This window comes from Nycticebus coucang, chromosome 2 (assembly GCF_027406575.1).
Source record: "Nycticebus coucang isolate mNycCou1 chromosome 2, mNycCou1.pri, whole genome shotgun sequence".
Lineage (NCBI taxonomy): Eukaryota > Metazoa > Chordata > Mammalia > Primates > Lorisidae > Nycticebus > Nycticebus coucang.
This window is the reverse complement of record NC_069781.1, coordinates 145,650,222-145,669,528: the sequence shown is the minus strand read 5'-3', so window position 1 is coordinate 145,669,528 and position 19,307 is coordinate 145,650,222. Positions and strand designations below refer to the sequence as shown.

General features: G+C 40.0%; 1 protein-coding gene across 6 annotated transcripts in view; it reads right to left on the bottom strand.

The window, feature by feature from the left end:
- Positions 1–19,307, bottom strand: part of LOC128579869 (collagen alpha-1(I) chain-like) — a 79,103-nt gene that overhangs the window by 43,052 nt on the left and 16,744 nt on the right. For 5 of the 6 annotated variants that reach the window (XR_008378291.1, XR_008378289.1, XR_008378292.1 and 2 more), the window contains exon 2: positions 3,320–3,389. Coding sequence is in view for 1 of the 6 variants with exons in the window: in XM_053582090.1 (XP_053438065.1) it covers positions 3,320–3,389 (70 nt within the window). In the remaining 5 variants the exon portion in view is untranslated. Of the gene's footprint in view, positions 1–1,115; positions 3,230–3,319; positions 3,390–19,307 lie in introns of those variants that run through there. The other variant, XR_008378290.1, reaches the window with a different exon arrangement.

Sequence of the window (19,307 nt, the reverse complement as noted above, 5' to 3'; positions counted from 1 at the left end):
AAGGAAAAAACCACCTCATTTCCTCTTTGTTCTACTATGGTTTTTAATACGTCCAGAACTGTTGTACAACACCAGATGTAGGGAAGTTTTCCCTATACAAATCAATTCCCCAACTCTCCGGGCACCAACTGGGTACCCTTCAACTCGATCACACCAGCAGTTAAGGGGCCAGTTCCACAAGACTGCCTCCTGCCTCAGAAGCCAATCACTGGGAGGGGGTCTCCAGTTATCCACATGTCTCTCTGATTTGGCTACAACTCAAGGATTGCCCAAACCCCTCCTCAGGTTTTATCACTTGCTATGACGACTCATAGAACTCAAGGAAATACCTACTTAATGTTTATTGGTTTGTTAAAAGGATATGATAAAAGATACAGGTGAACAGCCAGATGAAGAGGTACACAGGGTGAGGTCAGGAGCTTCTGTTCCTGTGGACCTGAGCTGTCTCACCCTCTCAGAAGGGAGGAGTGTCACCCCCAGGAAGCTCTCTGAATCCTGTCCTCTGGAGGGTTAGGAAGCTCTAGTGCACAGGCTGACTCATTAAATCACTGGACATGGGTGATCAGTCCAACCTTCAGCCCCTCTAGTTCCAACCCTGTCATAACAGGGCTGATTCCCTGGTAACCAGCTCCATTTTTGAGGTTCACTAGAAACTTCTAGCCACCAGCCATTCATTACTGTGCACAGACACTTATCACTTTAGAGATTCCAAGGGTTTTAGGAGCAACTACAAAACAGGACAGAGACAAAATGTGTACTTCTTATTATGTCACACATGAATTGCAGGTTTTTTAAAAAAATTACCTATTTCCCAGGTGGAATGGCTCACACTGTAATCCTACCACTCTGGGAGGCTGAAGCAGGAGGATCCCTTGAGCTCAGGAGTTAGAGACCAGCTTCAGCAAGCTCAAGACCCCATCTGTACTAAAAATAGAAAGGTTAGCTGGGTATTGTGGTGGCATCTGTAGTCCCAGATCCTCAGGAGGTTGAGGCAAAAGGATTGTTTGAACCCAGGAGTTTGTGGCTGCTGTAAGCTAGGCTGAAGCCACAGCACTCTGTCCAGGGCAATAGAGTGAGACTCTATGTCAAAAAAAAAAAAAAAAAAAATTACCTATAGTACAACTGACTTTCTTTTAGTGTACAGTTCTACGCATTCTGACACAGGCATAGATTCGCATCCAGCACCACAACAACTGAAATACAGAGTATCAAAACAATGTATAGAGATTTTAAGAAAGGAAAAAACTCCATTAACACTGTCATGCTAAAGTCACGTTTGACTCCTACAATTACAAAAGATACAAGATGTGATATACAGGATGACAAATGTCAAACTCTGGGAACTAATTTAAAGAGGTTTATTCTGAGTTGAAGCCTTTCACAAGCGATCCCACTATGATTGCGTTACAGTTTGGTTGTGAAGGAGCTTAGGAAATTTCACCCCAAAATATGACTCCTTGGTCGAAAGCAGTGTTTCTCAACCTTCCTAATGCCGCAATGTATTTTCATTGTTAAAAAGGGGACGCCACCCACAGGTTAAGAACCGCTGGTCTAAAGAGTATTTTGAATTAGAGGCCCTTAGAGATCAACAGGCATTGGAAAGGTTTTTCTATCTGCATAAAACCAGACAGGCCCACCACAGTAACACTAGACTTCCCTTCCCTTCTCTGTTATCTCAAACATATTACAGGAAAGAAGATGAAGGATGCAACCTGACCTATCTCAAATCATTTTAAATAGTATAATACCTGCCTCTCAGATTAATTTAATTTGCAAAGCTGATTTTTCCCCCCATCCATTCATCTTTCTTCTTCCCTAGTAACTATTTATTGCCCCTAAACAGAATTACCAATATTCTTCAACTCCCTCTCCCCTTTAAAAAGAAAGTGTATGTATATTCAATGAATTCCCAACAATAAAAAAAAAAAAGAAAGAAAGAAAGTGTATGTATGTTTATACACACATACATACTTCTAACCCCCATCAGGATATTGGCTAACCACTCTGATTCTTCCCCTGAGCATGCCAGATAAACCTCTTTCCTTTTTCTGGTATTAATCTGCCTTAATTGTGAGTTAATCATTCAGTGAACTTTTGGGAGAAAGGAGAAGTTTCCTCTCACTCCCACAGCTTTATAAATTTTAGAGAGACAGGAATTACAGGTAAAATTAAAAGTCAATACATGGAAGATGAATATTGGTTTGGCCTGAAACATGAGGGGGGGATGGTTACAGGTTATAGGTGAGTTTAAGATTCTTTGATTTGGAATTGATTAAAGAAATGAAGCTTTGTCTAAGGCAGTGGTTCTCAACCTTCCTAATGCCTCAACCCTTTAATACAGTTCCTATGGGTCATGACCCACAGGTTCAGAACTGCTGGTAAGGCTTGGTATGTTTTAAGATAAGGAAGTCTGTTAATTAAAGACAAACCAGCAGACATTAACCAAAACTTAAGTGATCTGTTAAATAAATTGATGGCCTGCAGTTGTAGTTTAAGTTTGTAATGTATGGGCTTAGGCCCGTTACTGATTTAGTATCTTATTGTTATACAGAATAACTCTAAAAGGGAAAGGGCATAAGAATTAACTCCCTTCTCATGGCCAGCAGCTCAGCTGGTTTTTCTGGGGTCCCCTTGGCCAACAGGGGGTCCATTCAGTCAGCTGGGGGGCTTAAGATTTTAGTTTAGTTCACAATACATAATTTAAACCTTTGAGACTAACTTCTTTCAGTAAATAAAAACATTTCTACTTTCATGCCCAGCCTAATTTGCATTTTTCTAATGACTAATGACATTAAGAATATTTTCATATACTTATTGGACATCTATATATTCTCTTTGGCTAAGGGTCTATACAAACCTCTTACCCATTTTAATCTCGATTATTTGTGTTCTTATTTGTTTTAAGAATTTGTTACATATTTGAATGCAAGTCCTCTACCAGACATTTCCCTTTTAAAATGGGAAGAGATCTAATATCAAGAGCCTTGGGAAAGGGATGGGGTAGATCAAACAAATCTACATTGCTTTCTGATAAGGTAAAAAAAATTGTGACTTTCTATAATCATAGATCAGAAGAACCTCTTTATAACACAGGCATTAGAATGTGACAATTAGGCTGGGCATGGTGGCTCATCCCTGTAATCCTAGCACTTTGGGGGGCTGAGGTTGTAGGTCTGCTTGAGGCCAGGAGTTTGAGACCAGGATAGGTAACATCCTGAGATCCCCATCTCTGAAATAAAAAAAAAAAAAAATTAGCCAGGCATAGAAATACACCTATAGTCTTAGCTACTCCCAAGGCTGAGGCAGGAGGATCACTTACACCAGGGGCTTGCGGTTGCTGTGAGCTGTGATCATGCCATTGTACTCCAGCCTGAGTGACAGACCCATGTCTAGGAAAAAAACAAATGAGCACAATTATTAAACCTGAACTGAAAGCTTTCAGCATTGCCACAAAAGTGAACAACAATCTAATCTGAACATAATAAGATCCATTATAACCTTGTTATGATGGCTTAAATAATCAAATTTGCATTCTCTTTTCATATGTCTGCTTGAAAACTTTCAAATAAAAAACCACTTTTTTTTTTTTTTTTTAGAGATAGCATCTCACTCTTTTGCCTAGGCTGGGGTTCGATAATCCAATCATAGCTCCCAGAAACTTCAAATTCCCCTTCAAGCAATCCTCCTACCTCAGCCTCCTGAGTAGCTGGGACTATAAGAGCATACCACCTCAGAGGCTATAGTTTTTTAATTTACTTTTTGTAGAGATGTAGTCTTATCATATTGCCCAGGCTGGTCTCAAGCAAGCTTCCTGCCTCAGCCTCCCAAAGTATGGACATTAAAAGAATGAACCTCCAGAACTGACCAAAATACCACATTTTTAAAAAATAAAATAGGCCAGGTGCAGTGGCTTACACCTGTAATCCTAGCACTCTGGGAGGCTGAGGTGGGAGGATCACTTGAGCTTGAGACCAGCCTTACTATAGAAAAATTAGCCAGGTGTTGTGGTAGGTGCCTATAGCCCCAAGTACTTGGGAGGTTGAGGCAGGAGGATTACTTGAACCCAAGAGTTTAAGGTTGCTGTGAGCTCTGATTCCATGGCACTCTAGCCTGGGGAACAGAGTAAGACTCAGTCACACACACACAAAAAAAAGGTACTAAATGACATGAATGGATAGAAATGAAAAGTGGAGTTAAGGGTGAAATAAAAGAGAAACTGCTTGTGATGGCACTATGATGCCAGGCATTACCATGTGAAGATGGAAGGGCAATTGAGCAGTGGAGACCTAGGAGTGTTCAGTGAATATGAAAGTTTGAGCTATCGAACTTATTATAGAATAAATCCTCAAATGCACAACTTATAATGGATAGGCAAAAAATTCACAATATAAGTTCGAAGCTCCTAAGGAAATCATTACTGAATTATAACATGGACAGAAAAAGCACAAGGGCAGATGTTTCTGAGCAGAACCCTAGTATTATCTGCAACGTGTGTGGTTTTTTAACATAAAAAGCCTTTGTATTTAAAAAAAAAAAAAAAAGGAATTTGAAATAAACTGACATGGAAAATGCTTGGGAACATAACATATTCAGAAAAATTCATGTATTTAACAAACATACATTCAGTAACCAGGTACATTTCTAGCAAATAGAGAAACAGAGACAAAAACTACAAACTCTACCCATAAGGAGCCTAAACTTTTCTGGGTTAGACATTCAAGTTGCACATAGGCATAGTGGTGCAAAAACAAAAATCAAGAAATTGGTTGGGGCATGCTACTTTCCATTACCTTTTTTTCAGGGAGTTTGCTACAGCCTTTTTGCTTCACACATGGGAACGATGTTTTAAGGTAACGTACTGAATATGTCTGCAGATACAGCTCAACATCAGCTATACACGCATTTGCCCACATTGGTTCTCATCCTCCAACTCCTCTTTCACATGTCACATGAGATCCATTAGCTGTTACTTTCTATGCTGCCTTGAAAAGTAGACCCAGAACCAGCCACTGCTGAACCCCTACTGTCACAACCACCCTGGATTCCTCTTGCCTGAATTGCTGCCATAGCTTCTGAGCTTCCACACTCACTGCACTTCTGTCCATTCTGACAAAGCAGTAGGAGTATCTTTTTTTATTTTTTTTTTTGTTACCCTCCGTAGTGTGCTGTGGTGTCACAGCTCACAGCAGCCTCTAACTCTTAGGCTCCAGTGATTCTCATGCCTCAGCCTCCCAAGTAGCTGGGACTTGTACAGGCGCCCAACACAAAACTCAGCTATTTTTAAAGATAAGGTCTCACTCTGGGTCAGGCTGGTCTCGAACCTGTGAGCTCAAGCTATCTAACCATCTTCGCCTCCCAGAGTGCTAGGATTATAGGCATGAGCCACCATGCCTAGCCAGGAGTATCCTTTTTGAGAACGTCCATCCATCACCCTGCTTCCCAGCTCAGAATCCTCCAAGTCTTCTCATCCACCCCTGGGTAGAAGTCAGTCTGTACAAGGAACATAAAGCTTTATTACATAACCTGTCTTATTTAATGTTATCTTTCTGATGCCACCTGCTGTTCTACTCAAAGTAGCCTACTCCTGCTTCAAGGTCTGTATACCTGCTATTCCTCCTGCTTGGACAGGAACACTGTTTCCCCAATATCTCATAGCTCCCTCCCTCATGTTCTTCAGGGCGTTATGAAAATGGCATATGGGGCCGGCGCCCTACTCCTTTGAGCCACAGGCGCCACCTGTACAAAGGACTTTTTAAAGGAAGGAAATAAAACAAGAGAGAGAGTTCCTGATTCCAGGAAACTTACAAAAAGAAACTTTAAACAATTTTCACACTCAGAAAACTTATTGCACAACAGGACATAAGAAACTAATTCTGTCAAAATCTACAGATATCATGTCGGTTACCCTCATAAAGCATGCTGGAACTTAACAATTATACTACTGTTCATCTGCCATCTCCAAAGACCAGCAAAATCTTTCGTGTCAGTGGTAAACCACACTCACTTCTCTATCCAGTTCTGGAATCCAGTTGCTGAAAACAGACAGTTTTAAAGCTGTCTTCATGGCACATGAGTCTTTGAGGAAAGAGGCCATGATCATTCCACAGTGCCTGGCAAAGAGGGATTGTTGACCTCTTTGTGCCTGTGAGTTGTTGACCACCTAAGAGGAACAGCCGCAATCTATAGCTGCTCCCAGAGCAACTTTCAGAGTGGTCACAACTAACATTTAAAACTTCATTAATTGGCCAAGTGCACTGGCTCACACTTGTAATCCTAGCACTCTGGGAGACCGAGGCAGAAAAATTGCTTGAACTGAGGAGTTCCAGACCAGCAAGAGCAAGACCTTGTCCCTACTTAAAAAAAAAAAAAATGAGCTAGGCATCGTGAAGGGAACGCTTGTTGTCCCAGCTACTTGGGAGGCTGACGCAAGAGGATCACCTGAACCCAGGAGTTTGAGGTTGCTGTGAACTAGGCTGATGCCAGGGCACTCCAGCCTGGGCAATAGAGGCTCTGTTGCAAAACAAACAACCAACAACAACAAAAACTTCATTAATGCTGCTAAGAAGAGAGATAAAAGAACGATTAAAAAAAATTCTTACAGAAGGTAGGGGGGCTGAGCAAGCTCGTGGACCAGTAGGATCATTCAGCTGAGCTCTCCTAGAATGACTGGGGAAAAAAGAGAGAACCAAGCCATACCTTACCTAGAGTCATAGCTCAGAGAGCACAGAAAGGAGGCGGTGAGCTGGATACAGCCTATGATCTAGAGAGGTGGAAATCTAATAAATAAGACAAGTGATCATGCTGGCTGGGATGGTCTGCCCCCCCATACAACAGAGGTCCAAGATGAGAGGAAGCCTTTCTGGAGTTGTCAGTTGTTAGGGAAGCTGTGTGTTGAGTGGAAAGCTTGGAAGACTGGGTGGACTCGAACAGTATATAGCAACCAGATTTGAATGCCAGTTGGAGAGTATTTGCCACAGGTTATTTTCTGTAGCTGTGAGGCAGCCATACTGAGAAGGTCTCAGTGGCCAGGGGGCAGCTATTGTGGGAAGGTCTCAACAGGGGCCTAAACCACGGCTGTCTTACTTCCACCTGCCAGGATCAGAACTCCACTCTTGGGGCAGGCTGAGAGACTTCCCCATGCCACAGGAACTGGAGTCAGGGGCACTGTGAGACCTGCTCCTGAAGGATTCTTATGAAATTTAAGATGCCAACCCAGGGAGCTCTAAATGCTGAAGAAACAATCAGGCAATCAACAAGGGCAACTAAGTTTGGAATAAGGACCATAGAGGTGCTAGCAGTGCTCTCTGTCTCATAAAGAATCCACAGCACCACCTGATGTCCTGGTGACGTGTTGCAACATACTGTCATCAAGAGCAAGGACTTGTGTTTGAAACAAAGGAGACAGTGAGAAGGAAAAAGGAGGACAAGGCAGTGAACATGAAGAAAGAACACATGAGGAGGAACCAACAGAAAAATTCAGGCAATATGAGAAACCAAAACAGAGCAACTCCACCAAGGGACTATGAGGAAGCTACTGGTCCTAGCTAGAAGCTAGCTGGAAGCTAGCTGCCTCACAGCTACCAATCCTGTGACAGAAGACTCCACCTATAAAGAATGAATGGACTTGACAGAAAGGCAATTTAAAATACAGATGATAAAGACAATAAAAGGAATGTATGAGAAAATGGAAAGACAGAACCAAAAGTCAGATGACAGATATGTAGAATATAGAAAGGATATGGTAGAGCTTAAGGAAATGAAGGAGACAATCAGGGAATATAAAGATGCAGTACAAAGTGTCAAAAATAGGTTAGACTATGGAGAAGAAAGAACCTCAGAGCTAGATGATAAAGTTTTTTAGTTAACCCAGGTAGGTAAAGAGGCAGAAAAGAAGAGAAAGAAAGCAGAACAGTTGCTTAGAGAACTACGAGATTCCATGAAGCATTCAAACACAGGAATAATAGAGATTCCTGAAGGGGAAGAAGATTGTCCCAAAGGAATGGAAGCCCTACTGGAGACCATCATAAATGAAAACTTAGCAAGTTTTACTGAAGATTCTGACACACTCCTTTCAGATGGCTATCGAACCCCTGGTCATCTCAACTCAAACAGAGCCTCTCCAAGATATATTATAATGAATGAATCTAAAGTCAACATGAAAGAAAAATTTCTTCAAGCAGCCAAGAGTAAGCACCAACTGACCTACAGAGGTAGAGCCATTAGGATGACAGCAGACTATGCAACTGAAACTTTCCAAGCCAGAAGAGCATGGTAATCCACCTTCAACATTCTTTTTTTTTTTCTTAGACAGTCTCACTTTGTCACCCTTGGTAAAGTGCCATGGCATTATTGCTAACAGCAACCTCAAACTCTTGGGCTCAAGTGATCCTCTTGCGTCAGCCTCCCAAGTGGCTGGGACTACAGTTGCCCATAACAATACCCAACTATTTTTAGAAATGGGGTCTTGCTCTTGCTCAGGCTGCTCTCAAACCCATGAGTTCAGGCAATCCACCTGCCTTGGCCTCCTATAGTGTTAGGATTACAGACATGAGCCACAGCACCTCCTTCAACATTCTTAAACAAAATAATTTTCAGCCCAGAATTCTCTATCCTTCTAAACTAAGCTTCAAAATAGATGGAGAAATCAAAACTTTTGTGGATATACAAATACTGAAGAAATTCATCACAACAAGATCAGCTCTACAGGAAATACTTAGACCTATTTTCAACAGCGGCCACTGCAATGGACCACCAGCAAAGTAAACATTCAGGAGCTAAAGGTCAAAACTTAGCTTCCACAATGGCACAAAGGATAAAACTACACATGGACTTTCTCATAACAAGATGAATAAAATTCCACCACACATCAATACTCTCAATAAATGTCAATGGATTAAATTCCTCACTAAAGAGGTACAGGCTGGCTGATTGGATAAAAAAGCACAAGCCATCTATATGCTGTCACCAGGAGACACACCTAGCCTTGAAGGACAACTCAAGACTCAGGGTTAAGGAATGGAAAACAGTATTTCAAGCAAATGGAAATTAGAAGAAACCAAGGGTTGCAATCTTATTCTCATATACAAGTGGATTTAAAACAACTAAAGTTAAGAAAGACAAAGATGAATACTTTATACCGGTCAAAGGAAAAATAGAGTAGGAAGACATTTTGATTTTAAATACTTATGCACCCAATCTAAATGATCCCATATTTATGAAAAAGACTCTGATGGGTCTGAGCAATATATCCCACAACACTATAATAGCTCGGTACTTTAACTCTGACAGAATTGCACAGATCCTCTAAACAGAAACTAAACAAAGATATGAAGGACTTAAATGTGACCCCAGACCAAATAGGATTAATAGACATATACAGAACACACCACCCCAAGACTAAAGAATATACAATTTTCCCATCAGCGCATGGTATGTACTCCAAAATAGACCACATCCTAGGATACATATCAAACCTCAGCAAAATCAAAAGAATAGAAATTATACCTTGTATCATCTCAGAGCACAAGGCAATAAAGGTGGATCTCAATGCGAACAAAAACATTCATCCCCACACAAAGACTTGGAAATTAAACAATCTTATGCTACATGATAGTTGGATTCAGGAAGAGACAAAAGAGGAAATTGTTAATTCCTCAAACATAACAACATTGAAGACACAAGTTACCAAAACTTGTGGGATACAGCAAAAGCATTCTTCAGAGGGAAATTTATTGCATTAGATGCCCACATTTGAAAAACAGAAAAAGAGCACATCAAACTCACAAACCATCTTATGAAATTGGAAAAAGAAGAACAATGTAATCCCAAACACAGCAGAAGAAATGAAATAACCAAAATTAAACCAGAGATTAATGAAATTGAAATCTAAAGAATCATTAAAAAAAAAAGGAAACAAAAAGTTGGGGTTTTGAAAAAAAAATTGATAAACTTTTTTTTTTTTTTGTAGAGACAGAGTCTCACTTTATGGCCCTCGGTAGAGTGCCGTGGCCTCACACAGCTCACAGCAACCTCCAACTCCTGGGCTTAAGCGATTCTCTTGCCTCAGCCTCCCGAGTAGCTAGGAAAATTGATAAACTTTTGTCCAGATTAACTAGAAACAGAAAAGTAAAATCTCTAATAAACTCAATCAGAAACAATAAAGGGGAAATAACAATACATGACATAGAGATAGAAGAGATCATCTCTGAATAGTACAAGAAACTCTACGCCCAGAAATTTGACAATGTGAATGAAATGGATCAATGCATGAAATGAAACCCTCTCCCTACACTTAACCAAGAAGAAATGTATCTCTTGAACAGACTTATTTCAGCAACTGAGATTAAAGAAACAATAAAAAGTCTCCCAACAAAGAAATGCACTAGGCTTGGTGCCCATAGCACAGTGGTTATGCCGCTGGCCACATGCACCAAGGCTGGTGGGTTCAAACCTGGCCTGGGCCAACTAAAGAACAATGACAACTGCAACAACAACAACAAAAATAGCCTGGCTTTGTGATGGGTGCCTACACTCCCAGCTACTTGGGAGGCTGAAGCAAGAGAATGGGGAAAGCCCAATGAGGTTACTGTGAGGTTTGACATCACAGATCTCTACCAAGGGTGACATAGTAAGGCTCTGTCTCAAAAAAAAAAAAAAAAATTCGCTGGTCCAGATGGCTTGACACCAGAATTCTATCAAATCTTCAAAAAAGAGCTTATACTCATACTGCAGAAATTATTCCCAAAATTTGAGAAGGAAGGAATCTTCCCCAACACGTTCTATAAAGCAAACATCACCCTGATACCAAAACCAGGAAAAGACCCAACTAGAAAGGAAAATTTCATGCCAATCTCACTAATGAACACAGATGCAAAAATTCTCAAAAAATCCTAGCCAATAGAATATAGCTACAAGTTTAAAAAGTCATTCATCCTGATCAAGTAGGTTTCATCCTAGGGATGTAAGGCTGGTTTAACATATGCAAGCCCATAAATGTAATTCACCATATCAACAGAAGAAAAACCAAAGACCATATGATCCTCTCAGTAGATACAGAAAAAGCATTCGATAAAATTCAGCATCCTTTTCTTTTTCTTATTGTTGGGGATTCATTGAGGATACAACAAGCCAGGTTACACTGATTGCATTTGTTAGGTAAAGTCCCTCTTGTAATCATGTCTTACCCGCAGAAGGTGTGGCACACACCAAAGGCCCCACCCCTCTCTCTCCTTCCCTCTCTCTCTCTGCTTTTCCTCCCCCCCATGACCTTAAATGTCATTAATTGTCCTCATATCAAAATTGAGTACATAGGATTCATGCTTCTCCAGTCTTGTGATGCTTCACTAAGAATAATGTCTACCACTTCCATCCAGGTTAATACGAAGGACGTAAAGTCTCCATTTTTTTTTAATAGCTGAACAGAATTCCATGGTGTACATATACCACAGCTTGTTAATCCATTCCTGGGTTGGTGGGCATTTAGGCTGTTTCCACATTTTGGCGATTGTAAATTGAGCTGCAATAAACAGTCTAGTACAAGTGTCCTTATGATAAAAGGATTTTTTTTTCCTTCTGGGTAGATGCCCCATAATGGGATTGCAGGATCAAATGGGAGGTCTAGCTTGAGTGCTTTGAGGTTTCTCCATACTTCCTTCCGGAAAGGTTGTACTAGTTTGCAGTCCCACGAGCAGTGTAAAAGTGTTCCCTTCTCTCCACATCCACGCCAGCATCTGCACTTTTGAGATTTTGTGATATGGGCCATTCTCACTGGGGTTAGATGGTATCTCAGGGTGGTTTTGATTTACAGTTCTCTAATACATAACGATGATGAACATTTTTTCATGTTTGTTAGCCATTCATCTGTCTTCTTTGGAGAAGGTTCTATTCATGTCTCTTGCTGACTGATATATGGAATTGTTGGCTTTTTCATGTGGATTGAGTTCTCTATAGATCCTAGTTATCAAGCTTTTATCTGATTGAAAATATGCAAATATCCTTTCCCATTGTGTAGGTTGTCTCTTTGCTTTGGTTATTGTCTCCTTAGCTGTACAGAAGCTTTTCAGTTTAATGAAGTTCCATTTGTTTATTTTTGTTGTTGTTGCAATTGCCACGGCAGTCTTCTTCATGAAGTCATTCCCGAGGCCAATATCTTCCAGTGCTTTTCCTATGCTTTCTTGGAGGATTTTTATTGTTTCATGCCTTAAATTTAAGTCCTTTATTCATCTTGAATCAATTTTTGTGAGTGGGCAAAGATGTGGGTCCAGTTTCAGTATCTTACATGCGGATATCCAGTTCTCCCAACACCATTTACTGAATAGGGAGTCTTTCCCACAAGGTATGTTCTTGTTTGGTTTATCGAAGATTAGGTGGTTGTAAGATGTTAGTTTCATTTCTTGGTTTTCTATTCGATTCCAAGTGTCTATGTCTCTATTTTTGTGTCAGTACCATGCTGTCTTGACCACTATGGCTTTGTAGTACAGACTAAAATCTGGTATGCTGATGCCCCCAGCTTTATTTTTATTACTAAGAAGTGCCTTAGCTATACAGGGTTTTTTCTGGTTCCATACAAAACACAGAATCATTTTTTCCAAATCTTGAAAGTATGATGTTGGTATTTTGATAGGAATGGCATTGAATAGGTGTGTTCTTCCATTTGTTAAAATCCTCTGCTATTTCCTTTCTGAGGATTTCATAATTTTCTTTATAGAGGTCCTTCACCTCCTTCGTTAGGTATATTCCTAGGTATTTCATTTTATTTGAAACTACGGTGAAGGGAGTTGTGTCCTTAATTAGCTTCTCATCTTGACTGTTATTGGCGTACACAAAGGCTACTGACTTGTGGACATTGATTTTATATCCTGAAACATTACTGTGTTTTTTGATGACTTCTAGGAGTCTTGTGGTTGAGTCTTTGGGATTATCTAAGTATAAGATCATGTCATTAGCAAAGAGGGAGAGTTTGACCTCCTCTGCTCCCATTTGGATTCCCTTTATTTCCTTGTCTTGCCTAATTGTATTGGCTAGAACTTCCAGCACTATGTTGAATAGTAAAGGTGACAGAGGACAATCTTGTCTGGTTCCAGTTTTAAGAGGAAAAACTTTCACTTTTACTCCATTCAGTAAAATATTAGCTGTGGGTTTGTCATAGATAGCTTCAATCAGTTTTAGAAATGTGCCACCTATGCCTATACTCTTCAGTGTTCTAATTAGAAAAGGATACTGGATTTTATCAAATGCTTTTTCTGCATCTATTGAGAAGATCATATGATCTTTATTTTTGCCTCTGTTAATATGGTGGATAACGTTTATGGACTTCCGTATGTTAAACCAGCCTTGCATCCCTGGGAAGAAACCTCCTTGATCATGATGTACGACTTTTTTGATGATAAGCTGTAATCTATTGGCTAGGATTTTGTTGAGAATTTTTGCTTCTATATTCATGAGTGAGATTGGTCTGAAATTCTCCTTTTTGGTTGGGTCTTTTCCTGGTTTTGGTATCAGGGTGATGTTTGCTTCATAGAATGTGTTGGGGAAGATTCCTTCTTCCTCAATTTTTTGGAATAATTTCTGCAGTACAGGAATAAGCTCTTCCTTGAAGGTTTGATAGAATTCTGGATTGAAGCTATCTGGACCAGGGCATTTTTTGGTTGAAAGATTTTTTATTGTTTCTTTAATCTCAGTGCATGAAATTGGTCTGTTCAGCAGCTCTATTTCCTCGTGGCTAAGTCTAGGGAGATGGTGTGATTCCAAATATTGATCCATTTCCTTCACATTGTCAAATTTCTGGGCATAGAGTTTCTGGTAGTATTCAGAGATGATCTCTTGTATCTCTGTGGGATCAGTTGTTATTTCCCCTTTATCATTTCTGATTGAGGTTACTAGAGATTTTACTTTTCTATTTCTCGTTAGTCTGGCCAATGGTTTATCTATTTTATTTATTTTTTTCAAAAAACCAACTCCTTGTTTCATTAATTTTCTGAATGATTCTTTTGTTTTCAATTTCATTGATCTCTGATTTGATTTTGGAGATTTATTTTCTTCTATTGACATTAGGCTTAGATTGTTCTTCTTTTTCCAACTCCATAAGATGGCTTGTGAGTTTGTTGATGCGTTCTCTTTCTGTTTTTCAAATGTAGACATCTAAAGTGATAAATTTTCCTCTCAAAACTGCTTTTGCAGTATCCCACAGGCTTTGGTAGCTTGTGTCTTCATTGTTGTTATGCTCAAGGAAGTTAATAATTTCCTGTTTTATTTCTTCCTGCACCCATCTGTTATTCAACAGAAGATTGTTTAGTTTCCATGTCTTTGTGTGGGGTCGAATGTTTTTGTTAGAGTTGAATTCCACCCTTAGTGCCTTATGATCTGAGAAGATACAAGGTAAAATTTCAATTCTTTTGATTCTGTTGATATTTGTTTTGTGTCCCAGGATATGATCAATTCTGGAGAATGTTCCATGGGGTGATGAGAAGAATGTGTATTCTTTATCTTTGGGATGGAGTGTTCTATATGCGTCTATCAAGCATAGTTGTTCTAGGGTCTCATTTAAATCTCTTATATCCTTGTTTAATTTCTGTTTAGAGGATCTGTGCAGCTCTTTAAGAGGAGTGTTAAAGTCCCCGGTTATTATGGTATTATCAGATATCATATTGCTCAGACTGAGTAAGGTCTGTTTCAAGAATCCGGGAGCATTTAAATTGGGTGCATAAATATTTAGAATTGAAACGTCTTCTTATTGTATTTTTCCCTTGACCAATATAAAGTGACCATCTTCATCTTTTTTGACTTTAGTTGTTTTAAGTCCCCATGTATCTGAAAATAAGATCGCAACTCCTCTTTTCTTCTGAATTCCATTTGCCTGAAAAATTTTCTTCCAGCCCTTGACTCGGAACTTTAATTTGTCTTTTGAAGCCAGGTGTGTTTCTTGCCGACAGCAAATGGATGTGTTTTTTAATCCAGTCAGCCAATCTATGTCTCTTTAGTGGGGAATTCAAGCCATTAACATTTATTGAGATAATTGATAAATGTGGTAGTGTTCTATTCGTCTTATTTTGTGAGAGTCCATTGCTTAGTTTTATCTTTTGCATCAGTGTGGAGGTTAGGTTCTGTCCTTTAATTTCTGAGTTTTTACTTTGCTGCTGATCCATTGTGATGGTCAGTGTGTAGAACAGGTTGAAGTATTTCCTGTAGAGCTGGTCTTATTATCGCGAATTTCCTCAATGTTTGTATATCCGTAAATGATTTGATTTCTCTGTCAATTTTAAAGCTTAGCTTAGCAGGGTACAAAATTCTGGGCTGGAAATTGTTCTGTTTAAGTAGATTAAAGGTAGATGACCATTGTCTTCTTGCTTGGAAAGTTTCATTAGAGAAGTCTGGAGTCAATCTGATGGATTTGCCCCTGTAGGTCAACTGGCACTTACTTCTGGCAGCCTGAAGAATCTTTTCTTTTCTCTTGACTTTGGACAGGTTCATCACAATGTGTCTTGGAGAAGCTCAGTTATGAGGCAACCTGGGTTCTGATATCCCTCTGAAAGCAGTGTGTCAGAATCCTTGGTGATATTTGGGAAATTTTCTTTTATAATATTCTCTAGTATGGCTTCCATTCCTCTGGGCATTCTTCTTCCCCTTCTGGGATTCCTATAACTCGTATGTTGGAATGCTCCATAAGGTCCCATAATTCTGACAGTGAACATTCTGCTTTCTCTCTCTTCTTTTCTGCCTCTTTTACTATCTGAGTTATCTCAAGAACTTTGTCTTCTACTTCTGAAATTCTTTCTTCTGCGTGCTCTAACCTGTTGCTGATACTTTCCATTGCATCTTTAAGTTCCCTAATTGACTGTTTCAGTTCCTTCAGCTCTGCTATATCCTTTCTATATTTTTGATATTGTTCATCTCTTATTTGATTCTGTTTTTGGATTTCCTTTTGGTTATTTTCTACTTTATTAGCAGTTTCCTTCACTGTTTTCATCATGCGTATTCTAAATTCCCTTTCTGCCATTCCTAACATTTCTTCATTGGTGGAATCCTCTGTAGTAGCTACCTCATGGTCCCTTGGAGGGGTTGTTCTGGACTGGTCTTCATGTTACCTGGAGTTCTCTGCTGGTTCTTTCTCATGAGTGATTTCTTTTATCTGTTTCCTTGCTCTAATTTTCCTTTCACTTCCTCTTGCTCTTTAAGTTCCCGTGCCTGTGGACTAAGGTTTCAATGAGTCCTTTTGGTATAGGACCAGAAGGATGAGAAGGTTGAAAAGAAGGGATGAAAGTAGGAAGGAAAGAAGGAAAAGAAAATAGAGAAAGGAGAGGGGGTGGGTAAAAGGAATATTGACAAAAAGAAGAGAGGCACAGAAAAGGGAGACAGAGCAATATAGGGGTACAGTAGGGTACTTTGACACAACCTTAAAAAACCCCAACCTCCGGGGGTGCCCATTTGGGGGTTCCCTTGAGGTCAGCGACTCTTTGCTAACCTGATCAGACACAGTACCAACCTGCACCAAGTAGAGAGGAAAGACAAAAATGCTATAAATCAAACCAAAACAAGCAAACAGAAAACTTTATGGGATAAAATTGTGTGAAAAACCAAATAATAGGGGTAGAAACACTAGCAAAAATGAAGTTCTAGTTATTGGAAAAGGCAGCAATGGGAAATTGTATTTATACTAGAAAACTGGAGAAAGAAAAGAAAAAATCAGTACAGAAATGGTTGAAATTAAAAAACAAAACAACAACATCAAAATTAACAAAAAACAAACAAACAAAAAAAAACAACCAAAAACAAAGCAGTATATATATCTTGTTGAATATTGTCTGGACAACAGGTGGTCTTCTGGTATATAAGATGTTAATTACAATGCTGATACAACTGGCAGCCTCTGCTGATTTCTCAAACTCCACAGGGTAGACACCCTAAGTCTCTCTTCAGCCCTCTTAAAAGGCACTTTAAGCTTCTAAACTTGCTAAGCAGAAGCTTTCCCAGGAAAGTGCTTGTCGCTGGAATCACTGGTGAAGTGGCTATCCACTGACCCAGTGTGCCAAAACCGGTCTCACTCTGTCCCGGAGGGTTAGGGCTGTAAGGCGGCTCAGACCCCACCTTTAGGCTGCTCAGTCACTAGGTTACTAGGTCCCACCCGATCCTTGCTCTGCAACCCCTAGGGAGGACCTTGTTGGGGCAGTTCTCTCACAATGGCTCCCTGCGGCCCACAGCCAAACACTATTAGCTCCGTCCCTCGGGCTCAGTGGCTCAGTCTGGGGTCCTAGACAACGCCCAAAGTTCTCCGCACTCCTGCTCAAGCTCTCCCCAAGGCAGTTCAACTGAGTGCCAAGTCCAAAAACACCAAAACAATTCATAGGTAAGGCCTTTCCGGTTTGCAGTTTCGCTGCTACTGCACTAACAGCTGTCAGGGGGATTAGACCAATCGAACACACGCAATTACTTGCCAGTTTTCCACTGTTTTTGTCCTCCTCTTGGGGTCCAGAAGTCTCTCGCTGACTCCCTGTATCCTCAAAGGGATGATTATAGGCAAATTCCACTAGCAAGAGATGCCTGGAGTCTTATCTCCCCAGACTCACAGTGCCCAGATGCAAGGAAGCTGTTACTCGGCTGCCATCTTGCTCTCCACTCAGCATCCTTTTCTAATTAGAATACTTAAGAATATAGATATAGGTGGCACATTTCTTAATCTGATTAAAGCCATCTATAACAAACCCACAGCTAATATTATACTGAATGGAGTAAAACTGAAAGCTTTTCCACTTAGAACTAGAACCAGACAAGGTTGTCCTCTATTGCCACTACTATTCATCAGGCAAGAGAAGGAAATAAAGGGCATCCAAATGGGAGCAGAGGACATCAAACTCTTGCTCTTTGCCTACAATATCATCTTATACATTGAGAAACCCAAAGACTCAACCCCAAGACTCCTGGAAGTGATTAAAAAAAAAAAAACAAAAACAAAAAAAAAACAGCAATATCTCAGGATATAAAATCAATGTCCACAAATCAGTAGGCTTGTATATGCCAATAACAGCCAAGATGAGAAGCTAATGAAGGACACAATTCCCTTGACAGTAGCTTCAAAATAAATGAAATATCTAGGAATAGGCTCAGCACCCGTAGCACAGTGGTTATGCCATCAGCCACATACACTGAGGCTGGCAAGTTCGAACCCAGCCCGGGTCAACTAAACAACAATGGCAACTGCAACAAAAAAAATAGCCAGGCATTGTGGAGACCACCTATAGTCCTAGATACTTGGGAGACTAAGGCAAGAGAATTGCTTAAGCCCAAGAGTTTGAGGTTGCTGTGAGTTGTGACACCACAGCACTCTACCCAGGGCAACATAATGAGACTCTGTCTCAAAGAAAAAAAAAAAAGAAAAAGAAATATCTAGGAATATACATAACAAAAGAGGTGAAGGACCTCTACAAAGAAAATTATGAAACCCTAAGAAAAGAAATAGCAAAAGATATTAACAAATGTTAGAACATACCATGTTTATGGCTGGAAAGAAACAACATTGTGAAAATGTCCCTACTTCCCAAAGCAATCTACAGATTCAATGCCATCTCCATTAAAATACCACTATCATACTTTCAAGATTTGGAAACAATAATTCTTCATTTTTTTGGAACCAGAAGAAATTCCATACAGCCAAAGCAATTCTTTTTTTTTGTTTGTTTGTTTTAGAGACAGAGTCTCACTCTATCGCCCTCAGTAGAGTGCCGTGACATCACAGCTACAGCAACCTCCAGCTCTTGGGCAGAGATGATTCTCTTGCCTCAGCCTCCCAAGTAGCTGGGCTACAGGCACCAGCCACATTGCCCACCTATTTTTTTGTTGCATTTTGGCCGGGGGCCAGGTTCAAATCCGCCACCCTCAGTATATGGGGCCGGCGCCCTACTCACTGAGCCACAGGCACCATCCAGCAATTCTTAGTAATAAAAACAAAGCCAGGCAGGGGTATCACCCTACCAGACTTTTGGCTATACTACAAGGCCATAGAAATCAAAACAGCATGGTATTGGCACAAAAATAGAGACATTGACATTTGGAATGAAATAGAAAACCATGAGATGAAACTAACGTCTTATAGTCACCTGATCTTTGATAAACCAAACAAGAACATACACTGAGGAAAAGAATCCCTATTCAATAAATGGTGTTAGGAGAACTGTATAACAACATGTAAAAGATTGAAACTAGACTCGCACCTTTCACCACTTACAAAAATTGATTCAAGATGGATAAAAGATTAAATCTAAGGCATGAAACAATAAAAATCCTCAAAGAAAATGTGAGGAAAGGGTGGTGCCTGT